This window comes from Rhinolophus ferrumequinum, chromosome 4, assembly GCF_004115265.2.
Source record: "Rhinolophus ferrumequinum isolate MPI-CBG mRhiFer1 chromosome 4, mRhiFer1_v1.p, whole genome shotgun sequence".
Taxonomy (NCBI): domain Eukaryota; kingdom Metazoa; phylum Chordata; class Mammalia; order Chiroptera; family Rhinolophidae; genus Rhinolophus; species Rhinolophus ferrumequinum.
The window spans coordinates 46,292,208-46,312,536 of NC_046287.1; the positions used below are offsets into that span (position 1 = coordinate 46,292,208).

The following is a 20,329-nucleotide window of genomic DNA, read 5'->3' on the forward strand; positions in this document are numbered from 1 at the left end:
TATCATCCTCCTTTTAGATTCAGTACCCACCACTTTTCTTTCCTTTTCATTTTCTAATGTAGCCTGTGGATTGTGATGAACTTATCTTATGATTAGCAAACTTTGGAGTAATTTCCTCAAAGAAACACCAAGGACTGTACACTTTCACAATCCTTTCCTAATTAAAATGCATTTTAAACACTGACATGAATATTATGGCTGCATAAAGATTCCTGAGCTGTGTTTTTTCTCTCTCAGTGATATATGTATGTGTGTGTATATATACACACACTGGCTCACTGCCTTCTATTTTCCAATACTATATAGGAGTCATCCACATTATATATACTTGCCTTTGCATGTTATTTAAGCCTCTTAAGAGGCTTGAAAAGTTATTTTCTTTATGCTTGCTACCAAAGAAGGTCACCAGGATATGCCTAAAAACGTATTATTTTTTATTTAATCTTTGAGACTTAGTGACCTCTTTCAATCTACAGATTTATGCTTTTCCTCAGTTTAGGAAAAATTCCTCTCATTTATTACAATTTTTCTTCTATCTATTCCCTTTTTCCTTCAGGGACTCCTATTATTCACAGCTGGGTGGCTAGTTGCTCACGATTTCTATTCTTTCTTGAGTTACATACTTTTATTTGCTCTCCCATATTAATAACTAGCTCTCAACAATGACTGAGCCCTTTTTTCAGTTCATTTTATGAAAATTTTAGCCAAAGTTTCAGAAAGTTTCCTTTGTGCCTTAATTATCTTTTAAAAACTAGATTTAAAAAAACCTGTTACCTATTTTGGGAAACTTGTATTAGATATTCACCTTGGATTTCTCGGTCTCATCCTCATTTTCTGAATCCCTTTGTACAAGAATATATATATATATATATATATATATATATATATATATATATATATATATATATTTGGCTTGTTCATGACTATATGTTTGTTTGTTTGTCTGTCTTTTATGCTCTCTTGAGCAGTAGCAAATAAGGCGTGGCAGAGGGCACTGTGATTTGTGTGGTAAATAGCCTAAAACTCCACAGCCCCTTTATTGGATATCAGGAGGAAACTGCTCCTTCTCAGCATTTCTCACCAACTGGTGGAATCCATTCCCAACCTCCCACCTGGGAGTAATTCAACTTCCAAGGAGGTTCCCTTCCTGGTGCACTGACATCAGTGGGATTCTGTCAGGCTTTCCCTGTACCACGAGCAACCAGTGGGCAGGTGCAACTCCTTTACAAGGGATTATAAGCTTCCTGAAACTGAGCAGCGGCGTCAGGAGACCAGAGGACCAAAATCTCTGTCACAAGTCAAAACAAAAGGCAATACCTCTGTAGCCCTGGCTTCTTAGTCCAGGCTCTACAAAAACAGGGAGAAGCCCTTCAAACATCTTAGGGGATCTCTAGAGAAACTGAAACTCAGATGTATCCACCCTGAAGGTTCCATCTACAGCTTGACCTGGCTGTCATATTGGCAGAGGGAGCAGCGATAGTTTCCCACCCCTCCGTCTTTTCCTTCACCTGTATTTTCAGACTTTCATTCCAAAGGAAGGAAAGTAATCCATATCAAAGTGGCCTATTTTTTTCTTAGTAAGGAACTACAGTTGACGCTTCAACAACATTGGGGTCAGGGGGGTGCTGATCCCCACACAGTTGAAAATCTGCATGTCGCGCGGGGGACCCTGCTCGCTGCGCCATGTGTCACGCAGGGCGGCCTGCAGGGTCTCAGCTCCCACTCCCCACATAAGAATGCAGGACATGGTGAGGCCAAAAAGGAACACCCACGGAGCCATTGGTAGGGGAGTCACACCACTATACTCTTGCTGGCGGCTGGGTTGGAGAAACAGGAAACAGGAGCCATACAATTCTCAACCCTCACTGTGCCACTTGCAGGCTCAGCCCCTATCTTCTTGCTAGCCCCCCCATTCTTTGCTAGCCTAGCCACGGCAGTTATATTAGTGGCCAATTGCTCACTGGTTATAGCTGACGGCCAACTAGCCACAGCTGATGGCCATTTGATCACAGTCGACGGCCATTTACTACCTGAGCCAGCACCTTTCTATGTGAGGCCGAGAGCCTGGAAACTGCTTTTTGGGGCTCTGTTCCCACACTGCATATAACTTTTGACTGCCCCCAAACTTAAGTTGTCCCTCAGTATCCACAGGAGATCAGTTTCAGGACCTCTGCGGCGGATGCCCAAATCCACATATGCTCAAGTCCCTTACATAAAATGGCTTAGGACAATGCATATAGTTGGACCTCCGTATCTGCAGACTCCCAATTACAGATTGAAAACAATACAGGAATGTATTGAAAAAAATCTGTGTATAAGTGTTCAAACCTGTGTTCAAACCTGTGTTTTTTAAGGGTCAACTGTACTAATAAATGCCTGAATTATATCCGAATAGATTGTCCAATTAAATATAAATGCAATTAACTACTTTACTATTTTGCATTTTCTATAAAAAGGACAGTTGGAATGAGCTGTTTAAATGATCATAATAAAACATGCAACGGGATCTATTTGCATTATTATATGATCGGTGGGAAAACTACATGCTTTTCAAAGATACTAAAAGGCACTAAAATGATTTACCAAACTATTATGTGATTATCTCATTTTCTTATGAGAACTCCTGATTCCAATTCTCCAGGAATCAAATACCTCGTTTTTAACATAATTTGTCAATTGTTACAGGCTAACACTTTAGTTCTCTGAAAAACAGTATTAATCCCAAAGTGACCAAGTTTTATGGAAAAATATTATATATAAAATATGTCTAACTTCCTTGTAACTATGGACTATCTTCTTGTAAGTAAGAACTATGTCGGATTAAAGGAGGGATTTGAAAAAATTAAATTAGCTTAATTGATCATCAGCTATTTTAGTATAGGTTACAGGGTTTAGCATAGGATTTTAAGTTAGAGGAATATTAAAGTTCAGAAGAGTCCGAGTGGAAGCAGTGAGGGAGCAGTTAGACTAAGCCCTTGTCAATGAGCAGCTCCAGCCTGTGACAATGAGCTCAACTTCCATAGTAGATGGACATGACGGAACTTGCCAGGGTCACGTTGCTGGCCATATAAATGGGAGAAGGCTACCCGGCTGTCTGCAGAACCCAATTATGTGTAACGATGGATGCCCCATAAGCATCACCTGAGATTGTGTCCGATCTCAGGGCCTTCTGCCAATTCCAAGCAGCCAACAGCGCCCCCTGTGGGAGGGCGGACTTCCATTCCCAGCCCAGGGCTTGACACTGCGTTGGCCCCCTCACTCTACAACCCTTTATGGGGAGGGTCGTACTGGGCCCTTTCTTTTGTCCTGTACCCTTGTAGTACTTTATACCACTTGTGAGTGCTTACAAGTTGAAACTCACCCTTTTAAGAGTGACGGCAAGATTTGTAAGAGTATAATAAACTTTCTTATATATTTTTGTCACATTACTTGGAAAAAACTTCAAGACAATACATGAGAAAACAAAATATTTCTTTTTTCTTACTCTTTTCCTAAGTCAGTGTTGTTTAACCACTTTTTCAATCACAACCCAGGAGTATTTTTAGATATTTTGTTCCTAATGACCATACCATATGGAATCTTAATACCACAGATATGTAAGATATCTGTTTATATACTCCACATATCTATCTCTGCTTTATATACAAAAAGAGTAAGATTTTTTTTGCCTGCCAACAACCAATTTTTACCCCCTTCTCAGTGTTTACAGCCCCTGTTGAGAATGCATGCTCTACAGATATCAGATTTGCTGTTACCATAGTAGAGTTTAATATTTTCAGAAACACAAGTTATATGAATTCTTTAAACACTACATTTTATTATTTCTTTTCCAAATTTTTATTTTATAATAACGCATATGCTATTTAATATATACTATAATATACTACATATAGTGATATATACTATAACCAACCCTCCAGTCTTAAGAAAATGATCAATAATGAAAAGCAGATAGTAAAATTAAAGGAGTTATTATTCTAAGAAAGAGTAGTTTTTCTCAAAACTGCTCATTGCTTGTGAAAAGATTTTTTTTCAGAGTGGTAAGTGCAAGAAGTTTAAAATGCTTGTTTTCCAAAAGAGCTTCTAATTGGGTTTGTGAGGCTAGTACGTGAAACAAGATGATTGCCAAATTTCTGAAACTAAGGAAAGACATAACTGAATAGAAAATGACATGTTTAATATAAATGGAACAATGGAAACTGTTCTGCCCTTTAAATTAATGAATAATGTATGAACATTTATAGGTGACAAATTATAGATGAGCTGATTGTGCCATGCAGGTCTGATAAGATAAAATGGTAGAGATACTGCCGAAATGTGGAAAGATTTTTGAAAGATTTGTGTTGCAGTCTCTATTTCATAATTTCAAAGAAACATAATGAACGTTCATGAGAAAATGGATGCATATTTATCACAACAGAAGATTACAGGACAAAACTCACAAGAAACTCAATTCAAGTAACCCTATTGTCCTAAATGAAATTCAGATTAAATAACACCAAAATAAATGATTGCCTGCATTATTCTAGAAATGTCTTTAAATCACCTACTCTTAGTCTATAGTGCACCTTCAGTATTCTATCTCGTAGTTACACAGCAAACTTTGAGATGGATCTTTGATAGTTGAAAATGTCATTATTGTATTATTTTTCACCTAACAAGATATGGCCCAAATCCTTTAGAAACACACAAAAAAGTTATTGCCAGAAGAAGAAACTTATTTAATGGTTTCCCAGAAAATGAAATTAAACTTAATGGTAATATGAAAGACTGTTGCTATGGCAAGATGAGTTACTTTCTTAATTTGGTCATTTTTTGTGATTAATGAGCTGAAATATGGGTGTCAGATTTTGTTCGAACAAAAATAAATGGCTCTTTCATTTTATCAAATATCATAAAACCAAATGTCTTCAGAAGAACACAGAAATTACTTTTCTAGAAGAAATGACTTTCTGCAAGATGGCAAAATGAGCCCATACTTTCTGAAAGTTTTTCTGTTTCAAACACATAGTAATCATAGAAAAAATAGGAAACTACAGAGACATCCTGGAGTTCTAAGCAAGGTAAATTAAACCTGTCTCTTGCAGAGAAATGCGGCAGAGACACCTGTTGTTAGAACTACGCTGCTAGAACTGCTTGTTTCGTTGTTCTAGTTCTCCCATCAATTTGTGACTTTCTTAAAAGAGGAATTTTGTTAAAATTGTTAATCTTCTATGCATAACAATGTGCTGCTTAATTTCTGTTAAATGTACAGTCTAGTCTATAGACAAATATATTTATATATTTTATATAACAATAGAAAAGTATTATTCAAGTTTTCTTATTTATTAAAAAATGAGAATATACATTTTAAAATATAATTATGTTCCTTATAAAAATGTGATTTTATGTATAAAATTAATAACAATGTATTATCTTAGATCAAAATGAAAACTTACAAAGGAAAGTAAATCTTCACCTTTTTATATTTATGCATAGCCTAAAAAACAAAGTTTTTCCTGTTTTTTAACTAATTCTAATTTTAGGTTAATTAATCCTAAGTAACAAAAGTCCCCAGCTTCACAACAGAAGCTAAGCAGCTTAATTTATGCTTCAAGGATGTTTTTTAGACTGCAAGTTGACTCTTAATGGGTTGAGTGGTTTATTTTGGATTTTCAAAATAATTTATTCTGGAATATGTGGGAAATCAAGAAATTAGTCCTCTAAAAGCTCATGGCCTTTTGCAATCTTTTTAAAAAGAAACTTTCCAAAATACTACATCATACTCAAATTCTGTATCATTATAGTCCATAAACTTGAATTGCTGTTATTACAGCCATTTTGAGGATTCAATAAGATAATGAATTCCTTTAAAGCACTTGGCAACATAATAGAACCTCCATAAAATTGGCAGCTATTATTGTTATTAGTATTACTATATTTAAATTTAACACAAGGGGATGTTAGTTGACCTACTGTGTTTCTACAGCTTAAACCAAGACGGAGCTCACAGCTTATTTTTGTAAATAAGATTTCACTGGAATACAACCATTCTGAGACCACACTCACTTTTGCACAGCAGTGGTAGAGTTGAGACAGAGAGCATGTGGCCTGAAAAGCTTAAAATGTTTACTATCTGGCTCTTCAAGGAGAAGTTTGTTGACCAACTTGCTGAAACTCAAACCATCTTTATAGACTCTTAAAAAAAGAGAGTATTTTATAAAGAACGAAGTTTGATTAAATGACTTATCCACACTCATTTGGAACAAATCACTTTGTTTCCTGCTCAAGTTTCTGACACAATAAGTGATAATGTAATTTGAATAACCAACCATTCTTTGGAAAAGTCAGACACCCAAAATCAATCAACAGGAGTGGCACAAATTCTGAATGTTTTGGTAGTTCAAAAATATAGTGATGTCTACATAATTAAGTGAACTAAACCTCTACCATCCAGTTTATTAAAATCAAATTCACTTCCAGTGGTTTGAGAAAACAGCAACAAATAACAGACACAATATATACTAGATTCTATATATTCCCGTGCTATATAGATTGCTATATAATCCCGTGTCTGCTTTTTTCAATTAGAAAAAAAAATTAACACTATATAATCCTGTGTCTGCTTTTTTCAATTAGAAAAAAAATTAACACTATATACAGAAAATAAAAATGACAAGGATTTATCTACTGCCACTGGACTCTAGTTATGCACTTAAGTAGTATCAATGAACTCTGCAATATAAAATTATAAATTTTGGTGGAATCTCTTACAGCATGACCATTAAGTCAGCTAATACACATAAACACATTAGAAAAGAGAGTGACTTTTGTATGTGAACAAAGTAGGTAAAATTTACTGGAGGATTCTGTGCCCCGTGGATGGCATACAAGTATGTATTTATTCTACAGGATTGATTTAGTATGACTGAGTACCTACCGGACTGGATTACAAAAGCCAAGTTAATGTAATCCAGGACTTCCTCAGGAGCAGATACAGATTGTTCCTTCCAGAGAGGCATAATCTCAATCACGTATAGCTATTTCTGTTTTTCATTCCTAGGCATTTTTGTCATCAGCCCATTGACCTCCGGTTCTAATACTATGTATGGTATACTTCTTCTACGTCGCCTATCTTCTCATCTCATTCCACCTAGAGCCTTTAATTAACCTATGGTCTCTTGTTCCATGTTAACCAATTTCTTCTACATTCTCAGCCTCTGCTCACAGAATCTGCTTCCTGTGTCCTTGCCTCAACTGATTCTGTTCCAAATGCATAACTTTCCCTACAGTCCTTTACAGAAGAGGATGCCCATGCTCCAGTGTTCCATATGGCCCATGCAGGATAACATGTGGATGAGGAAAAGATGCCCATCCATTACTCCTCAACACCTCTTTGAGATGTATTCCATCAGGTTAAAACATCCTCTTACAACACTTTCCCTGTGGCAGCCTTTGATTAAAATCTCTGTCAGTTCCTCCCACATGTTCCTGCCTACACTGTTTCCCCAAGAACTAGCCTCACGCGGAATGACTTGAATGTCATTGTGAAGGCTCAGCCAACACTTTAGCTTGATAGTTCCTTGCCATTTTTGTCTCGACTCCATCATTATGCCTAAGACCCGCACATCCTTATAATACCATAGATTTTGTATTGAGTTACCCAGAATTATTCTAAAATTCTAAATCCTGGATCCCACTCTGATCACAATCTTACCTTCTAGCTCTCTTATTCCATCACTTCAACTATACCTGTTCTTTGACCATTTAGATACTTGATAACTTCATTTTGTTCTTTCATCCTCCTTTTATCTTCACTTCTATTCATATCCAACCTAGACTATAGGGTCATCATTTCAACTCCTCTGCCAGCCACCCATACTCCCTGATTCCTTGTCTTTCAGCTCTACCTGAAAAAAACTCTAAAGCTGGATCAATCTAAATGTTGCCTTTGTCTCCTTTATGTAAGGCCTAAAAAAAGGCACAGACCCATCTAAATTGGTATCACTATAAATTTTGAGTCTCAAAATTCGACTAGATCTTCAGCATTGCACTTGATGCATCTTTAATTAGTTTTTTTGTTTTTTTGTGGTTTTTTTTTTGCATTTTCCATAGGTAGTATCCACTTCTCTCTTTTCTCCACAAGATTCCCATTTTATTACTTCATCATCAGGCTGGATGCAGACCTTGCTTCCTACTTCACAGGGCAGATAGAAATAACTTGATAGTGATTTCTTCAACGTCCAATCTTTGCGTTAGAAATTCACCTGTAAATATTACTATTGGTCCATGTTTCCCTCTGCTTTTAATGACAATCCATTCTTTGTGTGCTGGTTTTGCAGCAAAATTATACCAGATGTTAGACTCGATATAACTTCTTCATAAGCCCCTGTAATTGGTTCTCCATAGCATAAAAAACTTGTTATTATTTATTGTCTATATTTCTTGCTAAACTGTAAGCTCCATATACCATGAAGCAATTAGGCAGCATCACATCACAAAGTCTACTTCAGTGAAAGTTTAGTACTAATGATACTTTGTTACAGGAAAGAAGAGGAGAATTCATAAGTGACTTCTTAAAAATATTGATACCCACTTAGATGTTTATATTCAATAGGTGTATGCTACTTTTTTTGAAAAGTTTATATATGGGTGGATAGAAATTTTATTAACCAAATCCATTTTTAAAAGCACTGGGGGAATTCTTTATCCAAGAGAACTCAACTTTATGGCAAATTGATTTTTTTTATGTGAAAAAATGCTTTTGTAATAAAAATAAACAAATTGTAATTTTTCTGCTTTTTAAGTTTACTTTTTCATATGTTGGATTTAGTATATTTATACCTCACTTATATTATGAATGGGTTTCTAAAGAGCTATATGTCAATCAATTTTTTTGTAAATACTTAACCATTGAATTCTGAGATATATTTTAGAAATAGTTTTTCACAATGGAAAAAGTCATCTCTGGAAATTATTAAAAATATTTAAAAATCAAATATTAACAAAGTTACTGAATCAATAAGAGGTACTATTCTAAAACTCTAGTTGGTATGTAGGGTGCTAGAAGATGCTTATTTAATCACTAACTCTAGCTGTTCCTGGCTTGACACCGTTAGTGCAGGTTGTAACAGCTTAGTTTCTAGTACAGAAATGATCATATTTTCAGTTTCAATTTCTCTCCAGTCCTGTCCTTGGTATTGTTGAGGTGACTTGCTTGTTTACAGTCTTCTCAATCTGTGCTTTCTTACACTTAGTGGGAAACAGTCTAATGCAACATGACAGAAGGAGAGAAAATGAGAGGTGGACAGGAAAACAGCACTTTGGCAAGAGAAACACCCAGAGGAAAGGGTGACTTTGGCAATGCAACACACTGTGGGGAAGATACTCAGGCCCTTGGAGACATGAAATGAATCAGGCCACAGAGTGATCAAGGGCAACACTTAAGCAGCAGCTTTGTTCCGATTGAAGTAATTAACAAATTGAAATTAATTTTCACATTTATAAAAGGCACTAGCGGAGGTCCATCTTGACCTTCACCCCAGTGAGCAGCTTACCTCTGCAAGATAGAACTCGTCATATTGCCTTCGGAAGCTCTCTCCTTTGTGATAGTTGCTAGCAGCTACTATGACATCCACAGTCACCATGCTCAGGATGAACATGTGGAAGACTGATGACCGCATCATTTGCTGAGGAGGCAAAACAGACGAGCTCTTAGCAAAGAAAGAAACTTTGCAGTAAAATGCAATTAGGTGCTTAGACCTGAACCCACATCATCTTTGTGACGTGCTGCCGTGCAGAGCAGTGCTTTTAAGAGAACTCGATGAACGTCAGTCACTGCCTAATAGCAAAGCAATCTTTGCTCTGGGGGGCAGCTCAAAAATAACTGAGGAGACAGTTTCAGAGACTTTGGGTTAAAAATGGAAAATATATTTCACCTAACTTGTGTAGAGCTTGTATCTTAATTTTCATTGCGTAGTTAGGTAGTTTTCATCCTTAATACTAACTATATGGAAAAATGACTTTTAAAAGCTGACACCACGAAACAAGTATTGCTTTATTCTGTTAAGAGAAAAAGCTACTGCAGATGAAAATGTTTTAGAGATGATCATAAAACTGGGAAAGTGGGAGAAACCTAAGATCTATTTATTTTTCACTTTATCACTTCCATAAATTATTTATTTATTTAAATTACTCTTATAATAATTTATTTTTAAAACCATTTTATTGAGGTATGATTGACATAAAGTTAAAAAAAGCTGTACATATTGAATATACACAACTCAATGAGTTTGGGGATAAGTATACACCCATGTAACTATTACCACCATCAAGGTCATAAACATATTCATCAACTCCCGAAGTTTCCTCCTGCCCCTTTATTATTATTATTATTATTATTATTATTAGTAGTAGTAGTAGTAGTAGTAGTAGTAGTAGTAGTATCAGTGGTAAGAACACATAACGCAAGATCTATCCTCTTAGCAAATTTTAACTGTACAATACAATATTGTTAGCTACAGGCGTTAGGCTGTGTAGTAGATCTCCAGAACTTATTTATATCACATAATTGAATACACTCTGCATCAATAATTTATTGAAAATCAAACTACAACTAATAATAACTGATGTCTATATGTATACTTACTATGTGCCTGAAGCTGTTGCAGGTACTTTACATAAATTAACTCATTTCATGTCGTAACAGTCCTAGAAAGTTAATTTTATGAAGAAAGAAACTGAGATGCAGAGACGTTAAATAACTTTCTCACTGTCACGTAAGTTTTGAAGGTGTAATCATAATTTGGACCCAACGCTGGTCCAAATCTATTGCCTACATTGAGTGAGATAATCAGGCATTCAAAAATAATGACTATTATTATAATAGCTGCCATGTATTGGATGCTTACTATATTCCAGGCCATACTTTAAGTATGTTGTTTATTTTATCTCTTTTATATCCACCATAGTCCTACATGGTGAGATACATTAGTCACTTTTCCAGTGAATTCCAAGAGATTAAGTCATTAAGTCTGAGTTCACACAGCAAGTACACAGCAGAGGTGGGTTCTGTACCCAACCAACTCTGTTTAAAGTCCATTCTGGGTCCCACTGTCTGCTGTGGGGTAGAGAATATATAAAAGGAGAGAGTACAGGTTTAAGGCCCTGGGCAATAAAAGGAGGTGAGAAGCTGACCTATGGAAAGAAGCTGAGCACATAACAACAAACCACGGAGTCACATCCCTTGGTGCCCACTGCCCTGTGACTAGAGCCACCATGCAACCCCTTACTGAGCCCTCAATTCTTCTGAGGTCTTGGGCCATGTATCCTTAGCATCTGATCTGAACTGAGACTTCTTCCATCTTTGCAACTAAAAGAAGCTAACTAAAGCAGAACCTGAGAGTGGAAAAGACAGAAAGCAGGCCTCTGAGTGCTGTCTCTATGGATCCACATGTGATTTCATGTGGCTGTCATCGCCCTGCAGTGCTCATTCATTAACAACATGGGCTCTGAGACAAGTTGCGTGGAGCTGAAACCCCACCACTTATGAGCTCTGTGGCCTTTGGAAAGTTACTTAAGTCTTTCTGTACCCCAGTTTTCTCATCCATAAAGTGAAGATAATAGTGGCTCCTCCAAAGCTTATCAATTTTAAATAAGTAAATATTTGTCAAGTGCTTAGAACAGCACTTACATATTATAAGTGTTCTATCAAGACATGCAGTAAAAATAGGTGCCATTTTGTGAATCAGGTATTTTTCTGTTCAGAAATGAGAAATTAATTTCCCAAGGTCAAAGAATTAATTATATTGTATATTTGATGGAATCTACAACCAAGTGAGATATAGTCTAATAATCTGAGAGATGGATGACAGAGCCATTGGAAAAGCAGATTATTTAATAAGGTTTTGTGTCACCATGGCTATTGGTGAATTCTTACATCCATTTGCCTTTGACTTTATTTTAGAGGTAATAGAAAATCAAATTCCCAAACTGCCAATCAACATATTTAAATGCACATCGATTTACTTGCAGGAACTACTGACCTTCATAACATAGATAAGCAAATCAGTTGGCAAGTGTCTATTCTCATTAGAATTTTCATTGTTATTTAGTCTTTCTTGCATTGTGAGAGTTAAATTTCATAACTATTATTCCTTTTCTATACTCTTCATTATAATGTTCTATTAAAAACATTTCAACTGATTTCCACTTTGTCTGCATGACACAAAAGCCACAACTTTCTCTTTCTATTTTCCTTAGCTGTAGATTCATGCCTTAAGTAAACTGTTATTACTGAAAGATCCAAACAAAGCTTTTAAGCATGGCTGTCAAAAAACTTTAAAATTGGTTCTGTAACTGTCACAGCTTCATTTTGGTGCTGTCATTATAATTAGGTCGTTTTTTGTCTGAATGTCTATGTGTCCCTGTTGTTAGAGTTATTAAAATAATCACTTCCAATGGATTTTAATACACTATAATCACCATTGCTTAGCTTTCTCCAAAGTAATAACTTTCAAATATTAAATAAGAATAAAAGTGATCAGTATATGCGGTAACTAAAGTTAAACATTAAAACCAGTAACTCTCGCTTTAAAGTTAGACATAGTGACATGGATCACTTCAATTGAATTGAATTCAATCAATGTTTGAAACTGGCTATTGGTTTCCTTAATGCAGAAAGGCTGGCAACATTACGTTTAGACTCATGCTTGTATCTACAGGACAGTAAAAATGTATACCCTTAAATCTTTTTTTTTTTTTTCATTGAAACTGTTACTGAGAGCCTGTAGTGTACCTCACATTGTTCTGGGTATTGGGAAATCAACAGTAATCAAAAGCTCTGCCTTCTAGTGATGAGAAACCAAAATAAAGTACAAATACTATCCAGGTAGCAATATGTGCAGTACAAAGAAAAACGAAGTGAAGCACAATGAGAAGGTAATGACAGGAATACGTGGACCAATATGAAAATAAATGCAGGGGAACGATGAAGGCATTAAACATGGATGAGCCACGAGGGGATTTAGAAAAACAACAGGAATAATAACTAAGAAAACAATTCAACCAAGTAAACTTGAAGATCTAATTGGCTTTACTGAGTGATTCATGAATCGGGCAGCATCCCACCTACCAACTAGAAGGGAGCTCCTCTATATCCTTCAATTTTTAATTTTCTTATGAAAATTAATGTAAAGGAAATATGGTAAAGTTGAGTCAGTGCCTCAAAATAGTATTATATAACTTGAGATTTTCTCAATTGTATTATTTAATATGTAGAATTTATATAGAGATATAAACACGCGCGCACACACACACACACACACACACACACACACATTTAATGTAAGACTCCTCAGATCCTGTATTCCCATTCAATTTTCAAAAGTTCCCTTCAATTGCAATGTTATTTTGGTTTATATATTTTTTTAAAATCAGAGAAGTTTTATATATGTGTTTGGTTGTGATTCAAGAATGCCTGATTTCTATATGTGACAGTTAGAATTACCAAGATGCAAAGAAGAGACTATAACAGAATCATCCCTAAGGCAGCAATATCTGTCAGGAATGCTCAAGAACCTAGTTACTAAAAGTGTGGTTTCTAGACCAGCAGTTCCCTGGGAGTGTATTAAAAATGCAGGATCTCAGGCCCCATCCCAGACCTACTAAATCAGAATCTGCTTCTTTCACAAGGTTAATATGCATATTAAAGTTTGAGAGGCTGTGTTGTAGAGGGTACTCCTTGAGTAGCAGGTTACAGGGGGTGTACAAACTCACAATTTCATGATTTTAAAAGTCTATAACCACTGAATAGAATATAACAAACACTGGCTGGAATATTGTGGTAATATATTAGGATACACCATCACGGAAATGGATGCCTACCTTCCCCCATCTCTAACTCCAAGATAAAAAATCAACTAAACCAGGTTGGCTTCATAAAAAAAAAAAAAAATTATGTGTTTGTTTTTCAACCATTGTGGGTGTGTGTGTGGGATATTAAAAAGGTACCATCCCAGGCTCTTTCATAAAGCCTAAGAATGCAGATGGCCTCTAGAATCTGGAAAGGCAAGGAAAGTCTCTTCTTTAGAATCTCCAGAAGTAATGCAGCCTTGCTGATCCAGTGAAATCCATTTTGGACCTGCTGAACAGTAATAAATTTCTGTTGTTTTAAGGCACTAAGTTTGTGATAATTTGTTATAGCAGCAATAGGGAATTTACACAAGCATTATTCATGATTTTGACATATACCAGCTCAAATCATTTCTATGAAGTATGATTATATATAAGTGCCTGATGCTACAAAATTCTACCTGCCCAAAGGGCTCCTTCCACTCAAGGTGACTTGCCAGGAGGGTCTTTGTAAAATTTATCAGTACATGTAAACTCATTATACTGACCAAGGTTTTCATCTTCCATTGTTTCAGAACATATAATGAGAGAAAAGGTCTGGAGCAGTGATACTGAGTCCAACCTCAAAGAGAAGAACAAGAGGTCACTTTTCTTTATACTAGTTCTGAGTCCAACTGTGAAAGGAATGTTCTCAAGAGACTGTGAAGTCTACATCAAACATGGATAGGGATCCTCACCCAATTCAATTTGACACTAGTGAGATGTATTATCAAAATTAGAGTTAATATTTGAGTGCTTGGTTTGTGCCATGCTTCATTCTAAGCATATTGCACGTTAATGAAAAATTTTCAATTAATCTTTAACAACCCTATGAGATAAGTATTTTTGTTATTCCCTTTCATGTAAGGAGAAAGCAGGCAAGAATAAGATTTCCAAGCTCATAGAGTTAGCAAGTAGCCTCAGATGTTTTGAGTCCAAAGCAGGTGCTACTCCCTCGCCTTCTATTGGCAGTCAAAATGTATTTGACTCTGCTCCACATATTAAAGAAGAATAAGATGCAGCTCCTTCCCCAAGTGATAAAATAGAGGGTATACATTTGGGAACCCTATATTTGAAAGCTGAAGGTAACTTGTTCCGTACAGAGGGTATAAGATCACCATGGTGTAAAAGAATATCAATGTTGAAGACAGACTGAGCTGAGTTCAGATCTAGACACTGTGCACAATTTAACCTCTCTGTGACTCAGTTTTCTTATACGGGACATAGATGTGATAGCATTTCCATCTCTAGATTGTAACATAAATATAAATGAAACTATTTAGTATACAGTCTAGCCCATAGCAGGCATCTTGTGTCCCACAACTCTTGCTATTATTGTATTTGAAAACACTTTGAGTATTTTCAAGTGCAAAGTAGAGATGCAATTAGTTTCTTATGGGGTAGGTAAGAAGGTAACAGAGATATCAAGTGGAAGAGATAACTAATCTTGAAAGGGACAGTGAAAATTTATAGACTTTCAAAAAGGTCTTAAGCGATATCATTGTTAGTGGTATAAATCCTTAAGGACTTCATAGGAGCTCTTTCTATTAATTTGTTTAGTAATTTTGCCTATAAAATGGTGCCTTAGAGATGAGGAAGTCTCTGCAGGCAAACATCCAACACATGAAAATCGTAGTCTGAGAGGCCACGATAAGGATAAAGCAGGATAATGAATAGTACAGCTCTGAAATAAAATCTTTCTTTAAATAAAATATCCTACCTTGGTAAACAAATTTCATGTACTGGACACTGTATCAGCTGTATGAAAAGTTGTGTTTTAATTTGCTTTCAAAATAAATGTATTTGGAGAACAATGCAAATACAAGATGAAATTCTTAGAAACCATCTTGCACACGAGCCACGAGCCTAAGAACAAGAACAAAATGTAAAAGACCAAGTGCCTAAAATCCGAAACATAGCTCTCATTTGCGAGTGGTGCATCTTTCACTTCCCTTACTAGGAAGATATCTGGATATGCATTACTTCTATAATCAATATACAAAATAATTCTGTCCAACATAAAGAATTGGTGTTGAAAAGGAAATATATTTATATCAATACTTAAAAGAGAACAGAACCAGCAAATGTCTTTAGAAATTCTGCCTTCCCATCTGCCTGCCCCTGGCATGTCCTCAGACAGCCAGAAGGTAGAAGGCAATCCATAGGTCTTCCTATAAAGGCACTGGGAGTCTATGATACCCATGAAAACCCTGCGCACTATAAAGCCCTGATTGGTGTGCTCTCTTTACCGGAGAGTGAACTGGGTTAGAGAATCCCAAACATGTGGAAGTCAAATGATAGGAAGAAGGAAGAGGAGTTTAGTAACACATTTTCATCTTTTGGCCAGCATGAGTATATCTTTCACTCTACTCTGTAAAATAAGGCTAGATATTAAATCATAAATTCCCACACAGATACTTATTACTGTTACTAATATCTTTCAATCACTAACTCCTGACTCTACAACACAAACTAGATTTTAATGAGAAGAAATACATGCCTAGTGGAAAAGAATCACCGCTTGGAAGGATTATTATACTAAGCTAGTGATTTTTCAAATTACTTTTAGCATGTGTGGCAGAGCCTGAAATTGCCTGAAATTGAACCCACCTTCCTGTATGCAGTAAACTCTCACTCTGACTCTTAGCCATGTGACTTGTTTTGGTGAGACAATACAAAGGTGATGTAAGTAAAGACTTAAAAAAAAAAATCTGTGAGTTGCAGTTTACTTTTGCAGCTTGTGGAACCCTGAGCTACCACGTTAACACTCAAGTCTGGCCAGCTGTACAGTGGCCACGGAGTCCATCATCCCCTTGACCCCAGCCCTCAGCCATGCCCCAGGGCAGACGCTGGCTGATGAGCTAGGTAGATGATAACGCTAGCTGCTTGCGGATGCAAAAGTGAACCCAGTTCTGCTCAGCTGAGATTGGCTCAGACTAGCAGGGTTCTTCAGCTGACTTACAAATTTATGAACAAGAATTAGTCTGTTTTATAAGTGTTAGAGTGGTTTGTTGTTGAGCAGAAGCTAACTAATATATACTAATATACACACCAAGCCCGTTTTCTCATCCTGGGCACAGAGCTAAGTTACATTACTCAGCCTATTAGCATCAAAATGGGGTAATATCGGTGGTTCTCATCAATGGAATGGAAATGGAAATGATGTGTCATTTTGGAAGGGGCGATTAAGAAAGGGCATTCCTTTCCCAAACTTTCTCTCTCTCTCTCTCTCTCTCTCTCTCTCTCTCTCTCTCTCTCTCTTTCCCTCTAAAGTCGCCTTGGAAAATATGTGCTTCAGATGGGTTCATCAAAAGATAACACTTTTCTTGGGGCCAGCCTGGTGGCTCAGGCAGTTAGAGCTTCATGCTCCTAACTCCGAAGGCTGCCGGTTTGATTCCCACATGGGCCAGTGGGCTCTCAACCACAACCACAAGGTTACCAGTTCAATTCCTCGACTCCTGCAAGGGATGGTGGGCAGCACCCCCTGCAACTAAAATTGAACACGGCACTTTGAGCTGAGCTGCCTCCTGGATGGCTCAGTTGGTTGGAGTGCATCCTCTCAACCACAAGGTTGCCAGTTCGATTCCTCGACTCCCACAAGGGATGGTGGGCTGTGCCCCCTGCAACTAGCAATGGCAACTGGACCTGGAGCTGAGCTGTGCCCTCCACAACTAAGACTGAAAGGACAACAACTTGAAGCTTAACGACACCCTCCAGAACTAAGATTGAAAGGACAACAACTTGACTTGGAAAAAAGCCCTGGAAGTACACACTGTTCCCCAATAAAGTCCTGTTCCCCTTCCCCGATAAAATCTTAAAAAAAAAAAAAAAGATAACAGTTCTCAAGGAAAATTTTATAACACGTGTGTGTGTGTGTATGTGTGTGTATGCATGTATACATATGACATCTCTGATTGAAGGTGGAGCATACAGTTGGCCCCACCTGTAGTGCGCTGGAGCTGCAATTTGTGTACAACGTTCCCCTACTTCATGTTCAGTAATACCATATTGTTAACCTAAAATTGGCCATGAAAATTAGCAAATGTTGCCAATCAGGACTCCTGCACTTCAAGATAATTGCTAAACATTTAAACATTTGCAAGCACACCACTGCTCCCCACTCAGATGCCCCTGCTTTCTAGCACCTCCTTGGAGCAGTAGTCTGGGTATATCAGTTGAAGGAATAATCAAAATGGAGCTTTTTCTATTACTTGTCTAATATAATTGTCTGTCTTGAATTGATTTAAACCACATTGTCTTTTATTTATGAAAGCTTCAATTAAGAACAGCATGTACAATGCTGTAATGAATACTCACAATTTGAAATATCTTACAGAAAACTATTTACTATCTCCTGTTTCCTCACACTTCATGGCCATACATTTATGGATTAGTGGGAGAGAAGTAAATGAAGACATGTACAAAAACCTTCTGATTAGCCTTTAAATAAAGGCTGATAAACCTTTAAATTAGACTATAATTTAAGGATGAAGAAGTCAATGTCCCTACATGAGTTCATCATTGACATTTGAAAAAAAAAATCAGGGATGAAAATGCTAAAATCTTAGATTTTTAATAATAAAGTGATGCCCTTGTTTACTTTGCTGGATATGGATAATAATGAAAATCAAAGTATTAGTTCTTTCACAATAGTTTTCTCTCATGCTCCCTGGTATCTAGAAGAAGAATAGCATAGGAGGAAAATTAAAAACACTAGCATTATTTTTAGCTTCATGTTCCTCATGTTCATAGACATCAGTCCTGAGTTCCTACAATGTTGCAAACATAGTAGTTTCAACAATTGTCTTTGACATGACTTGATTTCCCCCATGTACTAAATTGGTCACAAAGCATTTTCTGCTTCCTTCTATGGAAAGCAGGCTCAAAGAAATAACTTCCATACATTTCTCTATCTCCTGTATTAAATGAAAGCATCATTGGTACTCTAGACACAGCTGGCTGGGCCACGGGCCAAGCTCCATAAGGGCAGCTTCCCCCTAACGTGGCTTGGCAAGGTCTCTGATGAGGGGGATGCTCCAAACTGGACGATGGCCCCAAGACCCTTGTACTCTTGACCCTATTTTTTAGATGTATTCATGCAAAGTGAGTAATTTAGGACACCTAAATTCAAGTAATATAATCTTGTTGTTTCAAGTAATATAATCTTTTCTTTGCACATTCTGAGAAGCTGCCTCAATCAGCCTTGGGCACTACAGAACCGAGTGATGGTTAGCCGAGGAAGACACTGATCGTATTCCAGCAATAAGCCTTTGTCAGTGTGATAACCTGGGCTGTCCATTCCTCCGGATGCTCTGATTCTGACCTACAGGGAAGTGTAAGTGAAATGCCACAGTGCCGGCACTAACGTTCTATATTTTTCTCACTGACCATAGAGCTTCACTGACTATAGTTACTGGATAGTCTCGCCAGATTTTGACAAAAGGTGTTTTCTTACTCTTAGTTAACAGTGTTGTTGTGAGGTTTTCTTTTTTTTTTTTGTCTTCATGAGTACTTTAGTGAGAGGTTAGGAAGGGCTACAACAGGACTGCTACTCAGGGGACACTTAAACTGTGATGGTTTTAAGATCTTTGAAGACACTTTAATTGACAGTCCCGTAGTTAATAAAAATGTCCATATAGTCACCTGAAATTTACTTTTATATGTTTTTTTTTTCGTATTAAATGGTGGGCAGGTGAACATAAAACTTTTATTTTAAATTCAAGAAGGAATTTAAAAAAATGATTTGAATTAGCTGTCCTTTTTAATAAACTGTATATCTAATGCAATGAAAAACTTAGGTTGTTACTCTTGATAAATAAAAACTTTCGAGCTACGTGTTTAGTATCTTGAAGAGGGAGACTTGTTCTGATATATTTAAAGTATTTAGGAAAGATAGAAAAACAAATTTAAAGGGTTGAAGAAATATATAAGAAACATACCATATACAAAAAGACTGACGTTTTTTACTGTGTCCAAACGTGTTATCATGCTTAGGGCACGGACGGATTCATGCTATTCCTCCAAATCCTCCAATTGCAATAATTGTGTTGAATATGGAGAAAGCACATGGCAACATTAAACCCTGTCTCAAGTTTTTGAAGAAGGTTGCATATTTAATCCCAGCAATCAACACTTGCAAGAAGAACATTATATACTTTATTTTTTCCAAAGGTGACAACAAAACAAATATTTGATGAAAATTCATCTCCAAAGACTATATTATGAATACCTGGCATAAATTAATAAATGTATTCTGATTGATTTGAATACAAATACTGAAGAGCCATAGGACTTACTAAAACTGGAAGATGATGATAAACAATGATATAGGAATTCAGTTTGAGATAATCTGAAATGTAAATAATTGCAAGATGTTCTGAATATTTCCTTCTTCCAATGAGGCTCAAAAATCAAAGATGCAAAACCATTTCATCAACAGTAAGATAGATAAATAAATAAA

At 36.5% G+C, this 20,329-nt stretch overlaps 1 protein-coding gene across 4 annotated transcripts in view; it reads right to left on the reverse strand.

Moving 5' to 3' along the window:
* NALCN (sodium leak channel, non-selective) overlaps positions 1-20,329 on the reverse strand; it is a 315,292-nt gene that overhangs the window by 162,830 nt on the left and 132,133 nt on the right. For all 4 annotated transcript variants that reach the window (XM_033104832.1, XM_033104830.1, XM_033104828.1 and 1 more), the window contains exon 11: positions 9,537-9,668. In XM_033104832.1, coding sequence (XP_032960723.1) covers positions 9,537-9,668 — 132 coding nt within the window. The remainder of the gene's footprint in view (positions 1-9,536; positions 9,669-20,329) is intronic.